This window comes from Cryptomeria japonica, chromosome 9, assembly GCF_030272615.1.
Source record: "Cryptomeria japonica chromosome 9, Sugi_1.0, whole genome shotgun sequence".
In the NCBI taxonomy this organism is placed as follows: Eukaryota; Viridiplantae; Streptophyta; class Pinopsida; order Cupressales; family Cupressaceae; genus Cryptomeria; species Cryptomeria japonica.
The window spans coordinates 334,331,693-334,356,155 of record NC_081413.1 but is presented as its reverse complement, the minus strand read 5'-3'; the positions used below and the strand labels follow the sequence as shown (position 1 = coordinate 334,356,155).

At 36.1% G+C, this 24,463-nt stretch overlaps 1 protein-coding gene across 3 annotated transcripts in view; it reads left to right on the top strand.

Moving 5' to 3' along the window:
- Positions 1-8,931: 8,931 nt before the first annotated feature.
- Positions 8,932-24,463, top strand: part of LOC131029725 (uncharacterized) — an 81,282-nt gene continuing 65,750 nt past the window's right edge. For 2 of the 3 annotated variants that reach the window (XM_057960349.2, XM_057960348.2), the window contains exons 1-3: positions 8,932-9,286; positions 9,364-9,426; positions 9,495-9,550. In XM_057960349.2, coding sequence (XP_057816332.1) covers positions 9,173-9,286; positions 9,364-9,426; positions 9,495-9,550 — 233 coding nt within the window. In that variant the 5' untranslated portion in view covers positions 8,932-9,172. The remainder of the gene's footprint in view (positions 9,287-9,363; positions 9,427-9,494; positions 9,551-24,463) is intronic. The other variant, XM_057960350.2, reaches the window with a different exon arrangement.

The following is a 24,463-nucleotide window of genomic DNA, read 5'->3' as shown; positions in this document are numbered from 1 at the left end:
ATGCACATTGAGATTTTATCAATAGCTCATACTCCTTAAGGGTCACTTATTGAGATTATGTGGACGCATTAAACACTTTCCAACACCACTCATTTAGTTTACTTTGCTATATCACACCTCTAAAGCAGTTCTTATTAGCACTTCTATTTCTACATCCTTTGAATTCATTTCCCAGGGGTATCATATCTTCCCCTCTATAGATTTTCATATCTTTACATTTGATGATGTTATGTTTCCTCCCAATCTTGCGCTTATTTTGTTAAATATCTAGTATACATTAGGACCTTCATGCTTTCCATCTTATACATTGTGCCTCCGTGGACGTACCTTTTCACTTTGGGAGCTTCATGATTTCCTTCTCATACATTGTGTCTTCATGATCATCAGTTTTGGATATTAATGATTTCACTTTCAACCTCCATGCCTTTCCTTTTATCACATCCCAAGCTTTCATAACCATATATTTTGCAAGATTCCCTACACACTAAGCGAATTCCCTATAGTTCTAGCCTCATAATCTTGTTCTAGCTTCACACCATAGTTTTGGTTCATGCCATTACACTTACACATGCATTTTTGGCCATTAAGGACCACATCAACACTTTCATTTTTTTGATGCTAGGAACAACCTATCTTTCCTGGATCCTTTTTCTGCCCCTCTATCTATGTGCTTATCACTCTAGATGATTCCATGCTTATTACATAAGGCATTTGATAATTTTATCACTTTATATAAAAAGAGAAAAGCAGAGGCAAATATAGCAAAATTCTACTAATGGTGAGTATGAATTGGATGACTAGATTACAATCATGAACCCGTAGTAGACCTACAAACTTGTTGCTTGAGAATGCACATATCCATCATAAAAAATAAAACAATTGTCAAATTGAAAGATCACATTTCTAAATTGATAGTAACAACTACTAACCTATTAAGAGACAAATATAACACAGTTCTACTATGTTGAATGGTAATTTCAAACCTAAGAGACCATATTACAACCATAAACTCATTAAAAAGCTAAAAACTTATCATTTGAAAATGCCCATATCCATATATCATATAAATAATAATAATAATAATGTTTTTGATGAACGTTTCTCCACATATTTGTTTTTGCTATGGAGAACAGAACCTTACTGAAGGATATCCATTCTGTCAAATTTGGTGCAATCCAAGCCTCATCTCTTTTAGATGTTAGGAGCATTACACTCAACAAATATCTTTTTTAGATATTAGAAACCTTGTACTCAACAAATAATAAAATTGAAAAATCACATTCCAAACTAATAACAAGAGACACAAAGTGTCAAGTTCCTGCCAAAATATTTTTGATTAGTGTTGATGTCAATGATCATTATGTCGATATCAATGATCATTATGTTGATGTCAATTGTCTCAAGACAAACAAAAATTTCAAAACAAAAATAGACATATAACAAATTTTCTTAAGATGTTGAAGACAAAGAAGACAATGCATAGCTGAATATAAAAGAGGGTCACTGCATATTATAATAAATTTGTCTTGTCAGCATTTGCAACATTTATAGAAGAGTAGTTGTGTGTGTGTGTGTGTGTGTGAGAGAGAGAGAGAGAGAGAGAGAGAGAGAGAGAGAGAGAGAGAGAGAGAGAGAGAGAGAGAGAGAGAGAGAGAGAGAGAGAGAGAGAGAGAGAGATTGTGGAGTGCAAGATAAATATAAAATTTGAAACAGAGAAAGCAAAATTCTAGCCAATTTTCTATTATTTATTAAGTAGTAGTGCTCCATTTCATAGGTGTTGCTCCATATGGTAGACATCCATGATTTATGCCTTTAAAATGGTGTCCTTCCTATAATACACAAATTGTGTTTTTTGTTTGTAAATTAGTATTTTCCACATTATAAAGTTCATGGAAATCTTTGAACTGAAGAAAGCTAAATGTAATGTATTATGTTTACCTTTATGTATAGTTTACTAGGTCGAACTTGTAGCATCTGTAAATAATACATATAAAGATTACAATTAGAAGAAATATTTGGATGAAAATAGTTTTCTTTTTTATCATGTGCTAAATGGTAAGCAAAATAGTTGCTCAACAAGTGGTGAAACACAATTACAGTGTGTTATTTCTTTATAATGCAACTTTGTTGTTGGCGTTTTCAAATGTTCTTGTATTGTGATTAAAAATATGCACCAACCATTGATTTGAGCTCACACAAAAGATCAATATCAATGACCCACGTTTAAACTTGCCAATGACTTGTGGGAAGTTTCATTGATTCACTTGTATGAGCATTTATTATAAACAAATGACATATTTCTATGATTCTTTAAAATATTTGATCTACAAATAGTTCCAATTATTAGACTAACACCACTAAAAGGATATTTGTAAAGTGAAAAAGATTTGTGGTGTTATTTTCTACTTTAAGAATTTAAAGTTAGGATTTTTATGTTGATTTCATCTCTTTGTAATAAAAATAACATCTAATAAACTAAATAAGGGTTCAAATAGGATTTATTGAACATACCTATTGGCTCCTTCAAAAGACCAATACATGCTCTGTAGTACCCCTGCCCTAACCAATTTTTAATCTCAGTTTAATCTTGGTTAGTTTATCTTAATATAATGTTATAGTCAGATGTTTGATTTAATGCATAGCTGTTGATGTGGTTTTCGCACTAGTTGTATGCAAGTTGTTTAGTGTTCCTATTTCGTGGTATTAATATCGGGCTAACGCTTTCATTAAGTTTATATATGTATGCATGTATGACTCTTGGTTGCAGGAGATTTCAGGTACAATGCCGCATGAGTGCGAGGTTCGTCTTCACCTGGATTTGCAGGTTTGAGTTTACCTCTTTAATCCTTAGAGTTGGATTAGGTGGTCGTAAGACCCTAGTTGACCATAGTCGTGCTCAAGTGAGCATCGTCAGTCGTCGTCGATATTCCCTTTTGGTTGGGTTTGCGAGTCGTCTGTCTGATCGACTTTCTTGGTTTGCGTGCTTGGTGTGTATGGTTAAATTGATTAATTAGTCCTTAGTATTTAATTTGATTAAATATGTGTTTGTGCATTAAAGATTAATGGACTAAATTAATCGAGATTTCGTTATGCGATTATCGTTGATATTGGATTGCTTGTTTTAAATTGCAAGTAAGTTCAATTAAATGGCTGATTTTGAATATTAAATGCATTTTGTATATGCTGTTGAAAAAGAAAGATTTAAATTTAATTGCAATAGAATTAATTTAATCTTTTGGCATTTTTGAAATAGAAAGGTTAAATTTCAGTTGAGTGAGAAAATCAATTTTAAATGGGAAAAGCAATTTAATTTGTTGATATAGTTGGAAAAGAATTATTTTTGAGAATTATTTTAAATAAAAATTTTAATTCCAAAAAAATGAATTTTTGGTCAACTCTTCCTTATAACCTAAACTTTTGGAAAATTTTGGGGATGGATATTTTTTTGGAAAAATGTTTGTTGGAAAAATCTTTTGGAGGAAATTTGGGGGTTTTGGGAAGGAAGGCTTTTAGGAGCTTGCAGGTTGGGGCTCTCCTTCAACTCTCTTCTAGGAATGCGTATGGAGGTAGGGAGTATCTTATTTATCTTCCTTGTTGCCATAGAAATGGTATGTTAGTTGAATGAAAAATGCTTGTTGTTAAAGAGTCAATCTTTTAAAATCGATCTTAGATTTAAGCTGGATATGTGATTTAAAAACTATGCATGACTGGTGTTCTTGCAAAATAGTTGAATCATTGTGTTAAAAAAAATGGTTCTTTTTGCCATGTTTGGATTTTTGTAAAATAAAAGTAAATTTAATTGGGGTTTTGATATTCCTCAATCTGTTTTGGGTGTTTGAAACCTGTTTGTGTTGGAAGGAAGAAGAAGACCCACCAAAGAAATAAAATAATAGGAAACCAAACCATATTTCCTTTAAACCTGTTTTTTTTGGCAAATAAAAAAAAAGAGAAGGAATTGAAACCATTCATTTTTGTTATTTCGAAATTTTTAAACAAGCAAAAAATATTGGATTGGGGTTCGGAGGGCGGGGAGCGGAGCTCCACCCGCCTCCTCCTCCCCTTCCCCCACGCGAGTCGCAGCTCGCGGTGGCTGCAGGCTCACTGCGGTGGCCGCAGGGGCCGCGGTGGCCACAAGGTGCCGCGGAACCTGCGTGCACCACAGTGGCGCCGCCCGCGTGGGTCTTCCCTGCGGCTAGGGTTTTGGGCGCCCAATCCTCCGCGTTGGGAGGTGGGCCCGACCTTCGCCGCCCCCTTATATTATATTGTTTTTGTTAGTTTTAAAAATGTTTTTTTTAATGTTTTTTTTTTTATTCAAAATATATATATATATATATATATATATATATATATATATATATATATATATATAATATTTTAATATTATTCATAGTTAATTTTTAATTGAGTTTTTAATTATGATTAATGTGGCGTAAATCATAAATAATGGTTAATTTGATATTAATTAATTGTATAAGGGAATATATATGTTAAATTAATATTCGATTTCATTTTATGATTAATGCACTTTTTTCTAATTAAATTCTAGAATTGCTAATTTCGCAATTAAATATTAATTGGTTATATTTTGATTAATCTTGGATTAATAAATATATACCTTGATTAATAATTATTTGAGTAATTTTCTTTTATGCTCAAGGAAACCATCTGTTAATCTGGGAATGGATTTTCTTTATTTGGCTTCCCTAAATATGTATATTTCCTTGATATGTATAGTGTAAATTGGTTCTGGAAAAGACAAATGTGTAGGAGTTATTTTGAACTAGTACGTCAATGATGTTTTAATTGAAGATTAAATATCTTAATTAATTGGTTAATGGTTGTTTAAATTATATTCTTGTGAAATTGGTTAAAGAACTCATCATGGCGTATTTTTGTATGTTCGATGCAATGAACATCAGTGAGTTAGAAAACCAAGAACAACCTGTATCTAAATGAGGTAGATAACTGCAATCTATTTTAGATCATGTAGAAAACTTGATCGACTTTTAATGTTTAGATCCATTCGGAAAAGATTGTATCTGCTGAATATTACCTATGCGAGTTTAATTTCTGTATTCGCTTTTGTTTAAGTAATGGCAAGTCGTGCTTGTTTGATAGGACCCTATTGTATGGATTGATTTGGGGTACCTGTTTTAGTCCTCGGTTCCGAGTTGACTGTTGTTTTGTGGTAGTGTCGTATTTGGTCGTATCCTTTGTGTGGGTGTCGAATGATGATTTGTGGTTGACCATAGTTGGTCGGGTCTCTAGTTAGAGTACCGTCAATAGTGTACCTCGTATGAAGTCATGTTTGACCAAATGGTGGATTTCTCCATTTTGAACTCCGTTCATCTGACCATGTCTATTCCTTGGTTTTTGAGTTCATCTGAGTATAGTCTAGTGTCGTATGGGAAAGTGGCTTTCGATTGGGGGCCACACCCAAAGTGGCTGCTGGGTAACCTGTCGAAAGTGAGTCTAATAAGTGATAACCTAACAGTAGATTAGAATGTAATCTCTAAGTAAGATAAATTTGCCTCACACATGGGACGAGTGCTAACATAGACTCGACATGCAGTGAGAAGGCCTTAAATGGCAATCCATCATCCTTGTCTTCACGAGAGGATGTGTGGGTCCACATGAGGCTTGGATGGGCCGGAGGCTCGGATTAGGTTGCCAGGGTAACCCAGTGTATGGGGCCGGGACTTATGAAGACCCGCCATGGTAACCATACCAGGTTGTGTGATGACACTTGTCCCTACGTTCGCTAGTGTGTTGTCGTTTTGTCCTGTTAGGAGCACGTTTGTGGGTCGTCCTATTGTCTATGCCTTTGTGAGTATTTGGTTTCATGTTAGACCTTGGGTGGTGATGACTCAGTTTTGTGGATGCTCTCCTGGACCTTTGTTTTAGCTTTGATTATGTTCAGCTGGATCCTTTTCTTTTCAGGGATCGTTTATGTATTAATTGATCGAGGTGGTCGTTTGTATATTGTTTATGTTTCGCCTTGATGGCAGGATTGTAAATGGTGTAACCTCTTGTATTCCTAACTTTATTAATTATCAGAGGGGTCTTGCAGTTGAGCAGACCCGGAGATGTAGCCCTTTAGGGGTGAACTCCGAGATCATTATGGTGTTATGTGATGTTATTCTCTCATGTTTCCCTTATTCAACTTTATCATGTATGAATAGCTTATGTTAGAATGTATAAGTGGATAAGATGGAATTAACTTTAAATGCTTATATGCAGTCCTTTCTTGAATGCCATTTTGATCGAATGTATAAGTGGTTTAGATGAGATTTATCGTAGATGCATGTATGCAATCGTCTTTTAAATGCAATAAATTGGAATATGAAAGAAGGTAACTTAGAGTAATGGAATATATTCAGTTGTTGTTAAGGAAATTAAGTATGCTTGAAAAGATCTCATATGTTTATGATGAAATTCTAGTGTGTTAGAATATTAGATGTATGGCTTGTATTTTAATGAAAAGCTTGAATGAAGATTATGAATAGATCTTAATGGATGAATCTTTGCTTGTGATTTATATTTCCATCTTCTGAAAGAAATTATCCTGATTAAGAATTATCTCGTTATTAAGATAATCAACTTATTGGATTAATTGTGTGAGTTAAGTGAATTGTGAAATTTAAGTAATCTCGTTGGGAAACTCTTTAGGTGTTAGTTGATGTCTTCCGCTATGTAATCTGAATCTTTGATATCTCGTTATATTTCTTTGTTGTGCTTATCTTAAAATTTTTTTATTGCACTCCATTCTTGTGTTTTGGCTTATCCCTTCGGGGTTTCCTGGCGGGGCATTACATGCTCAAGGCACCAAGATTCTATTTGATAAATTCTTTGATAGAGATAAATCTACCAAAGACGTCGTATTTCCCATGCAAGAATTGGATTTCTTAAACTATGGGTTCTGCGTTGAATAAATAATTGCTTTCTATCGCCAGGCCATGGGTTTGCTAGGCCCTCAAGTTGTCGATTGGGATGTATTCGAGGTGCTCAGTGAAGCTTGCGGCACCTGTGCCACATCTCATTGACGAGTCCCTACAGCCTGGCATGTGGGTAAGGACCCAGCTAGGAAAACAAAACTTTCCCTACCCTTTGCATTATCCTAAACGTAGACAAAACTGTTTACCCTTTTGGATTCCTGCTGCCCACAAAAACCACTTGGACTCATCTAGTTTGGAAGGTAAGTGCAAAAGAAATGTAAAGCTCTGTAAGCGGTTGCTTCAAGAAAGAAGGAAACCTGCTTTCCCAAAAAGGAAGAAAGGGAGAAGTTGAGAAGCTATCATACAAGAAAGGGACTCATCTTGGCAAATCCTCCTTCCCGCTTGAAGTTGAGGGAAGATAGAGGGTAAATGTGATCTCACAGATTGTAATGATTGCGGGAAATGCACAAAATAGATTCTTTGAAAGGGATTTTGTAGCTTTCAAGTTGATGTACAGGGCGACATAACCTCAAATTCTTTACCAGTTTCATCCCAGACTATGCCAAAGTGGTAGTTTTTTTAATATGGTATCGACACCCCTCAAATATCACAGTAGGTTGGTTTATTCTCAGATTTTAAAGGTGAAAAACCTTTTGTAGACATGCAGAAAAATTGTGGAAATGCAGAGAACACACCTGAATTGTTGACAGTTATCCTCAAGGTGGTGTCGCCTTATGAAATGCAATGATTGCTAGACTTTCAAAAAATGGATTTTATAAAATCTCTTGGTTAGAAGATTGAATTGTATTTTTATTTATTGTGATAATCAAGTATGATATTGCGTTGAATGTGAATACTATGGGAGCTACTACTATTGTCAAATTTGGAAAAAGCTGCCCTAAATTATAGATTCTTTGTCATGTCTCAACTGGTACATTCGAGGACCTTAAGCATATCACCACAACCTTGCAAGCACACTTCAGATTTGAACTTCACAGTATTACAAAAGCAGACGTCATGTAAATGAACAAACTTTGACATTAACATTATTTGAAAAATACTCTGTTGATATGCATTAACGAGAGTATACCTCTTGTGTATTAATTTTTACGCAAAGTCCATTTCCAATGCTGATCCTTCCCTGCTCAACAAATTTGGTTATGAGGAAGCCTGCGAATGAATGGAAATAGTTTATGCACCTTTACAATTCTCAAGTCATATAAATGGGAAACACATTAAGAAGAAACTTGTTGTACCTAAATTTGCAAGCACAAAGAAAACACTGTTCCATTTCTCTAGCAGTTGCTATTGAATCATTCCTGAGGTGATGAGAGAGAAAGAAGTATTGCAGCATTGCTCGAATACACACAGGTGACAGGCGACAGAAACTGATAAAGGCAAAAGAATGGAAAGGAACATTCTCAAGTCAACAAAAGATAATTAATAGTTGAACAACTGCACAAAAATTCATGTGCATGCATTAAGCAACGAAGGATGTTTCTAGACACTTAGTGTACTATACATATTATAAAATTTAATGTGTCAAGTGCATACACAGTAAAATGTACAATACTAATAGTTCTATCTATTGAATATATATACAATTGTCAAAAAGTATAATAAATATGCATTGAATTATATGACATTTGTCAGGAAAATACATCTTAAGAAATAATTTTTTATTTATATTTTCTTGGATCTCATTGAATAAGATAAGATTTTGGTACATCTTTATGGATTTCAAAGACCATCTATCATAATCAACAAGACCACAAATTTATTGACACTTTGGATGGTTCATAAAAATATTGACTAAATATTTGAAGAAAATAGATTTTTTGCCAGGACTGTTTGCAGAATTCACCAATAAAAAAGCAGATAAATAGTATTATTTGAATTGTAAAAAAATAGGCAAAAATTAGAACTATAGAAATATGAACAAATTTTAAAAAATACTCTCAAATGATTGACTGCCTTAAAAAATAAAATGCACCAAATGAATGCATTAGCATACCTGCCTATCTGCAGGAACTAATAACTGCTATGCCAAAATCTACATTATTCAATTCAAAAGTATTACGATCTTCTTATTTATCTTCCTGGAATGACATGAACTTAAGTTCCATCGCCCAGACCAGAGTATGAAATCGTTTATTTTCCTTTACAATTGGACAATGAATGCCATATAACGGAAACCTGGATCCATAGTTGCGTGAGCAAGCGAAGGGCTCTTCACCATGACGAAGATAGGACTGGTCACGACGACTTTGATGCTGATAATAATAGGATGCGGGGCTTCATACAGGCCGGGAGATGTTGTTCCCATGAGCAGAATGGGTCAATACCACGCGGTAACTTTTCATCTATTGAGTAACTTTCAACGATTGTATATTCAATATTTGGGGTTTAATGTATCATATTTGAGCAGATGCGAACCAATTGGCACGATGTTCTGGGTCATCACTGCCCGATTTTCGGTGTGAATAGAGAGGTAATTATTGTATATGCATATAAATATATCGCAATATGGGATGCTATTGAGAGGGACTTGTTTTTCAGGTTTTTCTGCCAATCCCCAAGCCTACAGGCTACACTGGGGCAGATGCATTCAAAATGTAAGATCCCCTCTTTCTCTCCTTCACTCAATGATGCCTGTTGATATAATACATATAAAGATCGTCTTGCAATTAATTTTATAATCTGTTTATAAATGCGTGCCAAATCGAAGGCCTTTAAGGGATCACGATAGCCATTGGACTGAAAACATTCATTCTTTTTGATTGATAGCAAAAGAAATCCTTCGGTAGATTGCGAGCCTTTAGGCAGTCAATCAAAGGGCTTGACCGATTACCTTTTCCACTTTATATTCGGATGTATTTGTGCTGTGAGACATAAAATACTTGGAAAACTAAACGAAGAACTTACAGTTGAAATTTGTTTTATGTGATGGTTTAATTTGTTGTGTATCGTGCTAGTCACGGGAATAAGTCTATTTTATTTTTTGGTTCAGTGTTATTGGTTTGTAATGTTTATTACAATTGAGGTATGGAGGTTACATAGTTAGATTTTGGATACTCTGGTTTAATTGCTAGAGTTTGTGCTCTTCCCCCAGCTGTTATGATGAAGCAATTGCAGGGATCATGAGCCAGACTAGCCAGGATTTTGGGAGAAAGTGAGGCGTTCGGATGATTACAAATCTACCCAACAAAACTAACAACTTAAATCAGTGATCAATATAACAGAACACATTGACTAAATATTTGAACAGAATTATTACAGGGTGGAAATTGGGATGTTCCTGAAAGATTGTTGTCATTGTAACAACAAATGTTTATCCAAAATATTTCTATTGGTTTGAATTGTGAGAGAAGGGTGCCTTATAAGGTATTATATTCACCGTTCTTAGAAGTGCTTGTGTGCTGATTGCCTCCCTTGCCTTGTAATTATTACCAACACGTGAGGCAAACTGTCAAATCCACAAAAATCAAAATCAGTGTTAGAAGACTCAGATTCGCCTCAGACTTGGCAAGCTGATTTTTGACTCAGATTTGAAGTCAGCGTCTAGACTCTACGTAGATTTTACAAATTGAAAAACCCAATAATTCAGAGATTTTAAAGCATTTAAAACTTGTTTCATGCACCCTTTAATAAATAAACCTTAAAGAGACAATAACCTCATCAAATAGAAGCTACTTTGATCACATACACAAGTATACATTGATCACATAAGTATAAATGCAGATTTTAGCTGAAGGAAATAACACATTTATATACATAAATATTGTCAAATGTATATAAAATTCATGGAAGATGAAATCCATGGCATTAAAACAAATATCAAAACTAAAAATATAAGTCTATGGCTTAGAGGACCTTGCATAACTCATCACAACATCACGACAAGTCATGCGCTAGCATCTAAGATAGGTCCTAGATGATGATGTAGCCATGATATTTGCTTGTGTCTTAGTGTCTAGTGTGTATGTTCAAGTGACAAATTTATTATTAAAGGTTTCTTGAAGCCTTTAGGACTACATGTTATGTTGTCAAGCTCATTAACAAAGAGGAAGGCTTAAGTAAAAAGATAAATGGCTATGTTCTAGTTTGACCTTAGCTAAGATACTAATAGATGGGATTGTTCTATGAGATGTTTGTGTAGGGCATGATTGATACATTTTTGCATTATGAAAATGGTATTTCTTGCCAATTACAACTTAACTTGTATTTAGCAATACAAAGACTGTAGCATGCCAACTCTACCTATGGTAGTCCTTGTATAACAAACAAGCTGTCGAATGTATGAAACAAGATAATTCTTGATTGTAGCTTTGACTATGAAGATGCAGAGATTTGCAATAGGGAATATGTATATTATAAATTTTATGATCATGATTCATCATTGGTCTATTACTTGCTTAGACTTATGGTTTGGTGGGGGCTTGGGAGCAACACCCTAATGAGGTCAAAAGGCAACACCCCTTGTAGGGTCAAGGGGCAACGCCCCCAATGGGGTTTGGCCCCAACGCGATAAAGGGACGCGATAAAGGGTGGTGTCAATGGGTGGAGCTCTCACCACCAAGCCCAAATGAAGCCCTTCAAAACCACATTGACCTTCATGGTGCACACCGTTTTCATATTTTTTGTAAATCCTAGATGGACATGTCGTAAACCAAACAAGCATTGAAAGCTCGCAAGTTATTTTTAAAAATCAACTAGAATCTTGAGTCTATCTTACTAGACTTGACTAGTATTAGCGATTTTGGAGATTACTCAATAGCCAAGACTCCCAAACTCATTGAGGGTGACTTGCCTCGAGACCTCGAGACTTGCCATGTCCAGACAAGTCTTGGCGAGTCTTGTAACATTGGTCCAAACACATATAGTCACAACGTATGCATTCCATAATACATAGTTGGATGTTTGATGCCTATACAAAACGTCATCATTAAAGTATATCAATGGCCATAAAAAATCCCACAGAGAAGTATAGTATTAAAAACAAACATAAAAATGTAGTCATACAAGTCACATGTGCCTAAGGCCTTACAACCACTCTCAGGAAGTCCATGACAAACCAATGCCATGAAACTACAAACCTTAGCAACGTTCATGGGCATAGGCTAGACGAATATAGCCCAAATCTTCAAGGGATCTACCAAGATGTTCTCTCTGTTATGACATGTCTTAGATACTTCACCCCAAAATGAAAAAAACTTGCACTTTGCAAAGTTTCCATCAAGTTGGATCTCATGCAAACATTGCAAATTTGGCACAAATGAACCTCATGGTTCTCCAGCCGCAAATAAATTAGAATATCATCAAGAAATATAATGACAAATTATTCTAGGAAGGTATGAAACACTTCGTTTATGAGACTCATCAATATTTATGGAGCATTAGTCAAGCAAATTGGAACCATAGTAAACTTGTAGTGTCCATATTGAGTCCAAAATGCTATTTAATGAATATTTGCTTCACGAAAGTGAAGTTGATGGTAGATGATCTTTAGGACAATCTTAGAGAATACCTTAGCTTCTCTCATATGATCAAACAAAGTTATTTATCTTTGGCAAGGGATATTGGTACTTCATCATCACCTTATTCTGCTGTCAATAGTTGATGCAAAGACAAAGGGATCCATCCTTTTTTATGAAGGTGATAGGTGCACCCCATGGGGATACTCTAGGATGAATGTGACCTTTCTCCAACAACTCAAGTTTCAACTTGAGCTTACTTGGCTTGTAAGTAGTCATTTGGTATGGTGCATGCAAAATGGGTTCTACTCTTGCAATATGATCAATACAAAAGTCCACATCCCACTTTGTCGACATACTTGGAATGATGCTTAAAAATATATCGATAAACTCTTTAAGAAGGTGGTGCTCATTGAGAGAGACTTAAAGGCAATCACTCTTAGCAAGACCACTCATGGTGATAGTGAACTCTTAACATCCTTTATAGATACTCTATTTCAGCTGTATGCTCGATTGAGATGGGTCCGAGAATTCTAGTTATCACAACATGATCCACCAATCATTAACACACACACTTACCTTTTGGTGACAATCTATATTCAAATCATGAGCATTGATCCACTCCATACCGAAAACAATATGAAAGATCCTAGTGGTATGACACACATATCAATAGTGATAGTGAAGGTACCAAGGCCTAACATATAACTACACACAAAGAATCTATTGCCACCTTAGCACCTATGGCCAAATTTACTTGCCAACTACTATCTTGTGGTTGCTTTGTTTACACTAAAAAGCAATGCTCAACTAACAATTTAGAAGTCGAGTTAAAGCTCCTGAATCAAACAGGACAAAAACATATGAGTCACCAAGCATACTTAAAGTCTTAACCACTCTAGCTTTGGGCTAACTAACATCCATTTGATGTTGGGGAAAATGGCCTTTAGAGTATTTCGTTTGACTCTCTTTACGGCACATGTCTCCATTAGATTAACTGGCTTGTTGATTCTGGTAAGGCTTCTACTTCTTGGATGGTTGTTGTAGGGTTTTAGGTGGTGTACAGGAATTTTTGAAACTCCCCTTAGGTTGGGATTGAGATCCATGAACCCTAGATTTTGTCTGATAAGGTACCATTGCTTGCGAACTGTTTTGGCTTGCATGATCTCTAAGCATTGCCTTTTCTGCAAAAATTTCTGATGTCTTAGGTGTTATACAAACTGCCCCCATAATGTGATAGTTCAAACCTCTTATAAACTTGTTTACTAGTAACTTCTCATTCTCTACTAAACCTACACACCGCTTCAATTCAAAGAAACATATTTCATATTGAGCCATTGCCATTTCTAGCTGTTGGAGTTAATGAATCTGATTTACTTGATGCTGCTTGAAGAGCTCAGAAAGATAACGAGTATGGAATCTCTCTTAGAAGGTCTTCCAAGTGATAGTGCAGATATTCAAGTTTTGCTTTTGCTCCTCTTGGTCCTGCCAAGCACAAGCATAAGCATGATGTTTCATGATGGCCAAACAAACTTTCATGCTACTGAAGAATTTAAAAAATACCTGGTAATTATGACTTAATGCTAAATAATACTGCATAAATCACACAATAATGAAAACTTCAAAATGCTTGAAACATACCCATATAATTATACCTTGGAATTTTGAAAGACTTACAAGGAAACCTCCACAGCTGATACAACACACAATTGAACATAATCAACCGTATCTTACATTCAATTTTCTAGTCATTTGGAAAATTTAGTCTTTCATTCCTTTGGAAAACTATCTGAATGAATTGTTTACAATCTTCTATTGCGTTCCTATCTTTATACTAATTCAGCTAAAAAATCTAATCTTCCAGATATCAGCTTTAATTATAAAAGCATCCTTATCACTTGTAAGGATGAGATGGAAGATAAATCTAAATATTTATATACTTTCTATTTAGACTTATTTAATTAAATAGAAGACTTTCACTTAAATCACTAAAGTGAAATACGAGATAGACTGATTCAAACCACTTGAACTTTTCCCTGCATATTCACATTGATCTTGTGTATAAGTTCCTATTTGAGCTAAAATTTTAACACTCCTCAGCGAGGAAAGAATTCTTTCCAATCCAAGTTTGACCCTAAAAGCCTCAAACTTCCCTTTTGCTAAGGGCTTGGTCATAATATCAGCTACCTACTGATCAGTGGAGATGTATTGGAGCTTCATTGCTCCCTTTTAAGCATTGTCTTCGATAAAGTGATATCTGATGTGTATGTGCTTGGACCTTTCATGAAACATTGGATTCTCTAAGAGTTTGACACAACTTTCATTATCGCATTAAATGACCATGGGATCCCACTCTTGATCAAATAACCTTGCAAGTGACTTGCAAAGTGAGATGGCCTCACAAGTAGCAGAACTAGCTGCTATATACTTTGCCTCTACTGTGCTTAGAGCCACTGAAGTCTGCTTCTTGCTGAACTAGGATACCATTATTGAACCCAAGCTAAAGCAACACTCTGAGGTGCTCTTCCTATCTGTTGCATTACCCGCCCAATCAGATTATGTATACCCTTGCAACTTCATCATCTTCAAGATATCTTAAACCATACTCAATTGTGCCCTTCAAATATCTGAGCACATGTTTTGCTGCTACCCAATGCTCCCACCTTGGCTCCACCATGAATTGACTCAAGGTAAAACATATATTTGGTCTGGTGTTGGCCAAATACATCAAGGAACCTATTAGTTGCCCGTACAAGGTGGGATTAATCACCTTCGAATCTGAAGATGTTACACACTTTAGATTAGTGAACATAGGTGTGGCGAAAGGCCTGCAATCCTTCATTTGAAATTGCTTCAAGATCTCAACTACATGCTTACCTTTCCCAATGAAAATCTCTCTTGGTCTCTGCGAAACCTCTAACTCCAAAAGTAATACATTAGGTTGGTTCCTTTATCTCAAACTTAGCAGATAAATTTACTTTGCTCCCTGCAATGAGCTGCTCTACACCTGTAATGAACAAATCATTTACATATAGTATCTACTCTCAAAATTAACAAATCAGTCCCAACAACTATGTAATAAAGATAAGAATCTACTTCAGTTTTGTTGAAGCCCATACTTTCCCTGCAATGAGCTGCTCTACACCTGTAATGAACAAATCATTTACATATAGTATCTACCCTCAAAATAAACAAATCAGTCCCAAAACCTATGTAATAAAGATAAGAATCTACTTTAGTTTTGTTGAAGCCCATACTTAGTAGATATTCATTTATTCTGGAATACCATGCCTCGGGTGCTTGGTTGAGTCCAAACAAGGCTTTCCTAAGCCTACAAACATGGCGATTCCTTCCCATTTACCTGAAAGCCTTGAGGTTGCTCTATATATGCTTCTTCTACAATGAGACCTAACATCATTTGATGCATTTTCTAGTCCATGAATGAACTAAAGGCATAACTTATCTAATGGAAGTGTTCTAGAAGTTGGAGCAGATGTCTCCGCATAGTCCATTCCTTCCTTTTGGGAGAACCCTCTTTCCACAAATGTCACTTTGTACTTTTTAACACCGTCATCTGTAGCATGCTTGATTTTATAGAGCCACTTGGAACTCACAATAAACTTCCCTGCGGGTCTTGGCATGATGTCCCATACATTGTTTGTCATGGTAGAGGTGTATCCTTGACTATGGCATCTTGCCAAACTTGCTGTTCTCCAGCATCCTAGAAGTTGAAAGGCTTTAAATCATTGATACTATTCATCAATGCTGCTAGAACTGGTTCACCTTGTAACCTTTAAAGAATGCCTTCTTTAACCCCTATCACTTGTGCAATAAGCAGGCTAGATTCTTTGGGTCTACTAAGAACTTGTTGATCCTTGAATTCATTTGCATAGTGCTTATCCCCCATTGAAACTAAAAGAAAATTCTTCGTGAGACCAAGACAAACAAAACATCATCAAAATTTACAAAGTTAAGTTGAAGGGAATTAAACTCCTACCACTAGATACTTCGCATCATTACCAAGCTCCATTTAAGCTCCACAATTATGTTACCTAAAACTTATAAACTATTTATTGACTGATGTCATATGCCTAGGTGCCTGATTGTCCACATGCCAAGCATTCCACGGAAGAGAAGAAGCCATTGAGAACTCTTTTTCAAACTTGGCAGCAAGCTCATTCAACTCAGTTTCTATAGAGGCTACTACCTCCTGATGTTACTATCCTTGTTCTTCTTCTTGTTTGGACATTATGATGCATAATGACAAATTTGACAACTAAAACACTTGATTTTACCTAAGTCCTTCGTCCTTGGTTGTGAGGGTAGATCCACACCCTTTCCCTTATCCTTTATGTTTGACTCTTGTTTCAAAACCTTAGGTTGCGAATTGTTGAAACTCTAGCTATGTGGTTGCTCTAACCACTATTGGAAAAAAAACGTTAGTTTGTCACTCAGCAAAAACTAGCTGTTGGAATTATTTTTTTCTTTAGAAAACCTCTTTAAATAAACCTTAGTTGCTGTTTTTTTCAAATCCACCTGTAGCTAAGTTTAGTTGGTCCCTTTCTGCACCCTATCCATTGGTTCAAAACCCTATCCATGACTCATAAACACCTGCAATCCGAAGTTGTTGTAAATTAGAAAACAAATCTTTATTGGCTCAATGGAACCCTTGGTTGTGGATCATAAAAAATGGCTCAAAAGATAACAAAATCTGTTGCTTACCTTGGCATTCATATTTCACAAACCTTGGTGGTGTAGATTTATTTCCCATTTGAAAAAAATGGTTCAGGAATCAAAATCTCTTGAGTACAATTTTTTCATAATAAAAAAATGTTATTTATCGTGCAAAAAAATGTTGTGATTTTTCCACAAATCCTATTCATGAAATTTTCTTGCCCAGCCACGATTTTGCACTTTTGAGTAGTGATTTTCTCAAAAAATCTTCTGGATGATTTTTCAATACAAAGTCCTGCGTGATTTTTCTAAACCACCTTACAGTTTTTTTTTTCAGCAAATTGGGTGCAAATTTCATACACAAAATTCGTGATTTCTCCCTTGCTCCTAGCTGTGACTTTTAGACAACAAATATCTTGAGACTCCACACAAAAAGTACCTTCACAATTTTCAATAAAATCCTCCAAAATTCCTTCTTTGGGCTGCGTGATTTTTCTACAGCTTTTTTGTCTCTGATACCATGATTTTTTTCCAAAATACCTGGTGATTATACCTAATGACGAATCCTAAATAACATTGCATAAATCACACAATAATGAAAACTTCAAATGTGGAAAGATAGATAGATAATTACATTATTACACCTTCAAAATAGTCTTTCATTCCTTTGGAAAACTTACAAGGTAACCTCCACAAACTGATTACTCATAGCTGCACAGAAATCAACAACATGTACTATGTTGTGTTTTGTATGTTATAACTTCAGTTTCTCAGTCCTTCAAAAAACTTCTAAAGCCTTACATTCTTCTATTTTGTTCCTAGCTATATACTAATTTAGCTAAAAATCTAATTTTAAAAAAATCAGCTTTACTTATAAAAGCATCCTTATCACTTATAAGGATGAGATGGAGGATAAGTCTAACTGTTTATCTACATTTTAATTATACTTATTTAGCTAAATCAAAGACTTCCACTTTAATCCTTAAAAGTGAAATACAAAATAGATTGACTCGGACCACTTGAACCAATACACACATTTACTTTAATTACAACTCAGGGTTTTGTAAGATGAGTAACTTTACAGTGGTTTGAACTTTGAAGTTCGACTTCACTTTCGCAATAGCTCAGACTCCAAGATTTGATTTACACTTTAAGGTCTTCTGTGCACTTCCTAAACATCTTGAACTTCAGGGTCTGATGTACACCTTTCAAGCATCTTGGACTTTGGAGTCCAGTTTGCACCAACTTAGACTTCAGAGTCTGACCTACATTGATTCAGACTTTGAACATCAATTCACAACTAGTAGAGTGTAATATGTGAAACTTGCATCAAACTTTGAACTCTTGCGAGTAGGCACCTTGGGCTTCAAATCCGAGTTAACAATTTAGACTTGTAGAGAAAGAGACTAGTTTCGAACCCTGCTGGTTGATCACTTTCAACTTTGGAGCTCAATTTGCAATTTGTATTTAAGAATTTGGGGTCCAATCTAGATTTCACACAATGTGGCATTTTCGGAGCCAAGTCCAAACTTCGATATACTCTTGCCTTGGACTTTGGAGGCTGACTTACATCCTTTATTTTGGATTTTGGAGTCCGATCAGCATCAGACGACTTGCAAACTTCAGGCTGAAACATGAATACAAGCAAATTTGTATTTCACACTTAATGTCTGAAATGCAACTTTCAACATGCAAATTGTGATGTTAGGTCCAAACTCCCTCTAACGTTTGATTTAAACTTCAAGGTCCAAAATGCAATTTGCAGCTGTACAATAGTATCACAAGTCAAGGTCAGCAAGCTCGGGATTTATGAACTCCAAGGCATGGTTTGAAATGCACCAAACTGAAATACTTGCAAATCTAAACCTAAACTGATTTACAGAGAGTGATACATTTGGAAGAAATATTGGCACATCTCAACAACAAACTAATTCTCTCAGATTATTAAATCTAGTCAGTAATCGATAGCTTCAGATTATTCGATTTTAGTACATAATCAGATTTCTCTCATTCATGAAACCATGCTTTTCAACACTCTTTCTTACAATGAATATATCTGATAACATACAAACTGGAACTTATATATGTATGTATTTATGTACACATATCTATGTACATATATCTATATATCTATATATATATATATATATATATATGTATATATACAAACTGGAAGTTATATATATATGTATATGTCTATATGTATGTATGTATGTATATCTATATATATATGTATGTATATGTATACACGTGTGTGTGTGTGTGTGTATGAAATTAGGCCACCTGTATGGCTCCTTTGCTGAGCATATGCTGAACTCACATCTCCTTATGCATTCTGATTGAATCTGTCTGTACAGGGATAGGGCTCAATATCATGCCTGCAAAAGACTTCGATGCCTTTAGGCTTGCTGTTGTCTAAGATGTGCAACAAGACTATGTTTGCTGCTGACCGATAGGTGCCTCAGTCTGTAATATCCCTTAATGGATTGAACTGGGGAACTGCAAGATATGGAATTCAACTTGGCTGAAAGAAGCAGTAATAGCTATGGGGAATGATAGACAGGTAGAATAGAGATGGCAATGAACATTGGAAAGACTGCAGATAGGGATTTTGTCCTATCAACATTGTAAAGTTTGCATCTGGAAGAAGATTGCATTCGTTTAATGCAGATAATAACTCAAATCTTCGATGCCTACTTCAAAACCTTTGACCTGTATTATACCCGCATCTTCTTATGTTGGCCCAACAAAGCAATTAGTTTAGCTGCCTCCAAGTTGCCCTAGGTTGATATTTGAATTATTTAGTAATTGACATTTATTAAAATTTTATATTTATTATTTAATATTTAGTCATGCCAAGTCGGCCTAGATTCCTATGCCATCAAAGTCGGCCTATATTCCCACACCATCAAATTCCTTAATAATTGACATTTATTAAAATTTTATACTAATTATTTAATATTTATTCATGCCAAGTCGGCCTAGATTCCTACGCCATCAAAGTCGGCCTATATTCCCACACCATCAAAGTCGGCCCTTGAATCAATTATTTAACAATTTCACTAATTTATTTATTTATTTAAAATATTGGTGCTGGCTGACCCAACCATCAATTGGGAGATTGCATGGTTTCCTCATTTTGTGTGTTGTACAAAAATGGCTTGGGCAAAGCATTCGAGCATGTATAGGCTCCATATAGGCTGAATGAGGAGTTACCAAGAGCCCCCAAAACCGAATAAACCCAATGGTGAGTTCTCTAACCATAGGAAACTACGCAAGCTAAGTGACAAGATACAAAAGGGAAGTTACTAAAACCCTACCCCTAAACAGTAGTGTACGAGGCTAAAATTTGTTTTGTCAAAAGCTGCAATCTGATTTTACTTTTTGAATAGTATTGGTCATGCAATTGGTATTGGCGAAGATATGATTAAACATTTCCAATCACTATAGCAACATCTACTCTCTTAAAAAGAGGAGATAGCTTCCAATTAGATTATTACATGATTATAATTAGGAGACATATAAACAATGCTCATTAATCATATTTTCTAAATTCAACCATCATGGAAAAACCATTACAACAGCCAATACACATTTGACTTAAAGGTCAAGCAATGATATGATAAGAAATAAAGTTAACACCACTTATAGGGGTAGATTACAACCTATAAACAGCTACACATAATCAATTATAAAAAATTACATGCTAGGACATCAAAGGTCCCGATTCAGAAATTTTTCCATAAAAACACAAAGTGACAAATGCCATAATCACAAGGCAGAGAAGGTGTTGCATACTCTCCAATCTTGCACATTCTCCAAAGAGATCCACACATCCTAATAGTAGTTCAGTGCCACCCACAATGTGGAACCCTTAAATCCACCCCATTGAATGAGGCAACCAATTGGGCAGTCCAACAGTATACATTCCAAACGTAGGGGTTAAGTATACACATGTTGTCAACATCACATACATAAATGCTACCAAGCAAGGCACACATGAGTAGTGTATAACCACCAATCAATTCATACACAAGTAAGTCAACATGGAGATATAATCAAAACATCAATGCATGGACATGAGATGTCAACACATCATATGGGATACAACCACATACGAAATTAAACATATGTCTTGAGATCACAAACACCTATTAGACATGCAATCCAATGCACAAAGAAGAAGAGTTATCATAGGAAATAGCAATGGAGGGTCATTGTAAGCATAAACCATGTGGAGTTTGGGGAGCATGCCCTCATCCCATGGAGGCCCACAATGATACTAGCATCAGAATGCAAGTCTGTCCCAAATCTCATGGTATCGAAAATGCCAGATAATCCCACTTGTCCTTTGTGGTCCTTTTCATGTATCTGTTGATGTGTTTTTCATGCACATGCAAACACAGAATAAAATACCAAGGTATGTTATCCTCTCTTGAACAAAGCTTCCCCGACTGCTGAAGATCTCGCCGAAGGATCAATCAGAGCAACTCCAAGGTTCTGATATGTAGGGTCTCTACGTGTGGATAAGCTCTTGCGGTATGATGTGATTTTGCTGGAATCACAAGGGGACTTACATTTGATGACCTGAGCGTCTGATTTATTTTGGATATCACTGGAACGTGGGTCTTTACTGATCCTTGATTTTTTAAAAAGGGAAAAGGATAAGGGTTGGAGAAGGATCTAATTCTAACACTAAGAATGTAGGAGCAATGGATGACCTATGATGAAACTTTAACTAAGTCTTGCTTTGACATGCTAGGATCATCTCCACAAGGTTAGTGCGATCTTCTAAGGAAAGCTTTATGATGTTCAGATCACCACTACAAGCATAAACACCGTCAGGCTGATGCATATCAATGAAGAAGCGATAATTGAAGTTAAGATTAAGCTGAATGATTCTAGTTGACTACGCAAGGCAAGTTTGCAATCAACAAACCGCTAGTAGTATGGATATACAAATTTCACCATTGATCATACAAATTCCTTCCATTCATCTAATAACATGAAATTAAATTTGAGAAGTATAGAGACCATGCAAATTGTCGAATCAACACATAGAATTCACCATTTCTTCAATGAAGTTTACATGTCTTTTGCAACAATGTCTTGACAACAATCTTTGCCTTCTCTTTCTACTCTACCCTAAAAACTAATTGCTCTTGAACTACCACTACTGACTATTGACTATCTCTCTTTTGCTAACTCCTAACTATTAACTAATCTTTGACTATTAACCCTTACAAATGAGGAGCCAAGGCTTTATATAGAGAGCCCTTTACAAATTGACGGCTCTAATTGACTTAGAATCAATGGCTAGGATCAAAGGATAGAAACCCTAAGTAGGGTTTGTTATAACAAACTTCCTTAGCCAATGAGAAAATTACATTCCAGGAGTGAGGACCAATAGGAAGTAGGGGTGGGTACACCGAAGTTTGTGCCATCCTCGATGAGTTAGGTACATTGAATCTGGACATGTTGAGGTGGACCAATCCAGCTGGAGGAAAAATGACTGGGATGCCACCTTGTCTGACGTCTGTGTCTTGGTTGATCTCTTTTCTGTCTTTTGACGTGATGAATGATGTACCTCCTTGACTCCCATGTGTTTGATGAAGCCTCCTCACTGTCAAGTTTTCTTTCTCTGGTAGCTCACCTCGCCTTGAAGTGTTTATAAGATCTTTCTTCTCTGTCATCATGTGGTTTCTTCATGTGGTGGAATGAGGTCTTGAGGCTAGCTTGCAACTCCTCGAACACTTGCAGTCTTCCAACGCTTCAAAACACCTTGAGTCCTCCTTTATGCATCTGGGACGTCCTTGATGGTGATGGGCTTAGAATAGGTCGTCCTTGTCTTGGCCTGATTTTCTTCCACCTGCAATACAAACCAAAAGATGATTAAGCACACATGATATGTTTATCTCACATAGCATTTTCTACCTTAAATCATCAACAAAAAGGCATTAGAATGAAATTCGCTCAAGATCCTCCCCAGGGACAGGCCCTATAAGAATTTCGCTCTGGACCCTTTGGAAGGGTCAAGAGCGAAATTTGCATTTTAGCTCAAATTTCATCATCTCCTTGCCTTGAACTTTTCTTGACCTTTGAATCGCTTTCTCTTGAAGACATCATTGATTTGACCCCTAAAAAGACCAAAAAGAGGATTTCGCTTTGGACCTAGGCCAAGGACAGGACCTATAGGGAATTTCGCTTTGGACCCTTTGGAAGGGTTAGGAGCGAAATTTGCATTCTAGGACAAAATCTTCACATTTTGTGACCACAACTTGTTCAAATGCATGCCTACAGATGTTTCTAATCTCAATCAACACTAGGTTTGATGCAAAATTGGAGCAAAATAGAGTTTTTAAGGACTTCACTCTGGACCCTTTGGAAGGGTCAGGAGCAAAATTCTTGACTAAGCTCAAATTCCATCATTCCTCCACTCCAAAATGCCCCCCAAGACAAGCACATGCTAGCCTTCTCTCCACCAAGGCTTAGGAATTCATACCTTGACCTTCATCATGGGCAAACTAGGTGATTTTGGGAATTTCGCTCTGGACCCTTTGGAAGGGTTAGGAGCGAAATTCATTCTTTAGCTCAAAATCCTTACTTTTTGGACTCATAACCTATTCAAATACATGCCTATGGCCATCTTTAAGTCCAATTCACCTTCATAAACGCTTGGCTTAACACAAATTTGGAAGAAAAAGGATATTTTGAGAATTTCGCTCTGGACCCTTTGGAAGGGTCAGGAGCGAAATTCAAGTTTTAGACTTGATCCTTCATTTCCTTCACTTCAATTTGTCTTACAAGGCAAAAATACATCACTCCACCTCCAACCACGCCATAGGAATCAATGTCTTGGCTTCACACAAGGAGAAAATAGGTGGTTTGAGGAATTTCGCTCTGGACCCTTTGGAAGGGTCAGGAGCAAAATTCATTCTTTGCTTGTTTTCTCTTACTTAGCTCCATTCTTCTCACTTTGCTCTACTTTGACACTCACCTTTGGATCCCCCTCTCATGAAGACAACACCTGCTTGATGTCAAAATGGCTTGAAAGGAGAATTTCGCTAAAAACCATGGCCAGGGACAAGACCTACTTAGGATTTCGCTTTGGACCCTTTGGAAGGGTCAGGAGCAAAATCCTTGTTCTAGCTCAAAATCTTGATCATTGGTGGCCACAATCCATTCAAAGGCACGCCTAGGGGTCTTTCCAAGCTCATTTCACCTTGATCAAGGTTTGTCTTGACACAAAAAATGGAAGAAAGAGGGATTTTGGGAATTTTGCTTCGGACCCTTTGGAAGGGTTAGGAGCGAAATTCATGTTCTAGGCTTGACTCTTCATTCCTTCAACTCCAATCCACCTCAAAAGGCAAGGACACATCA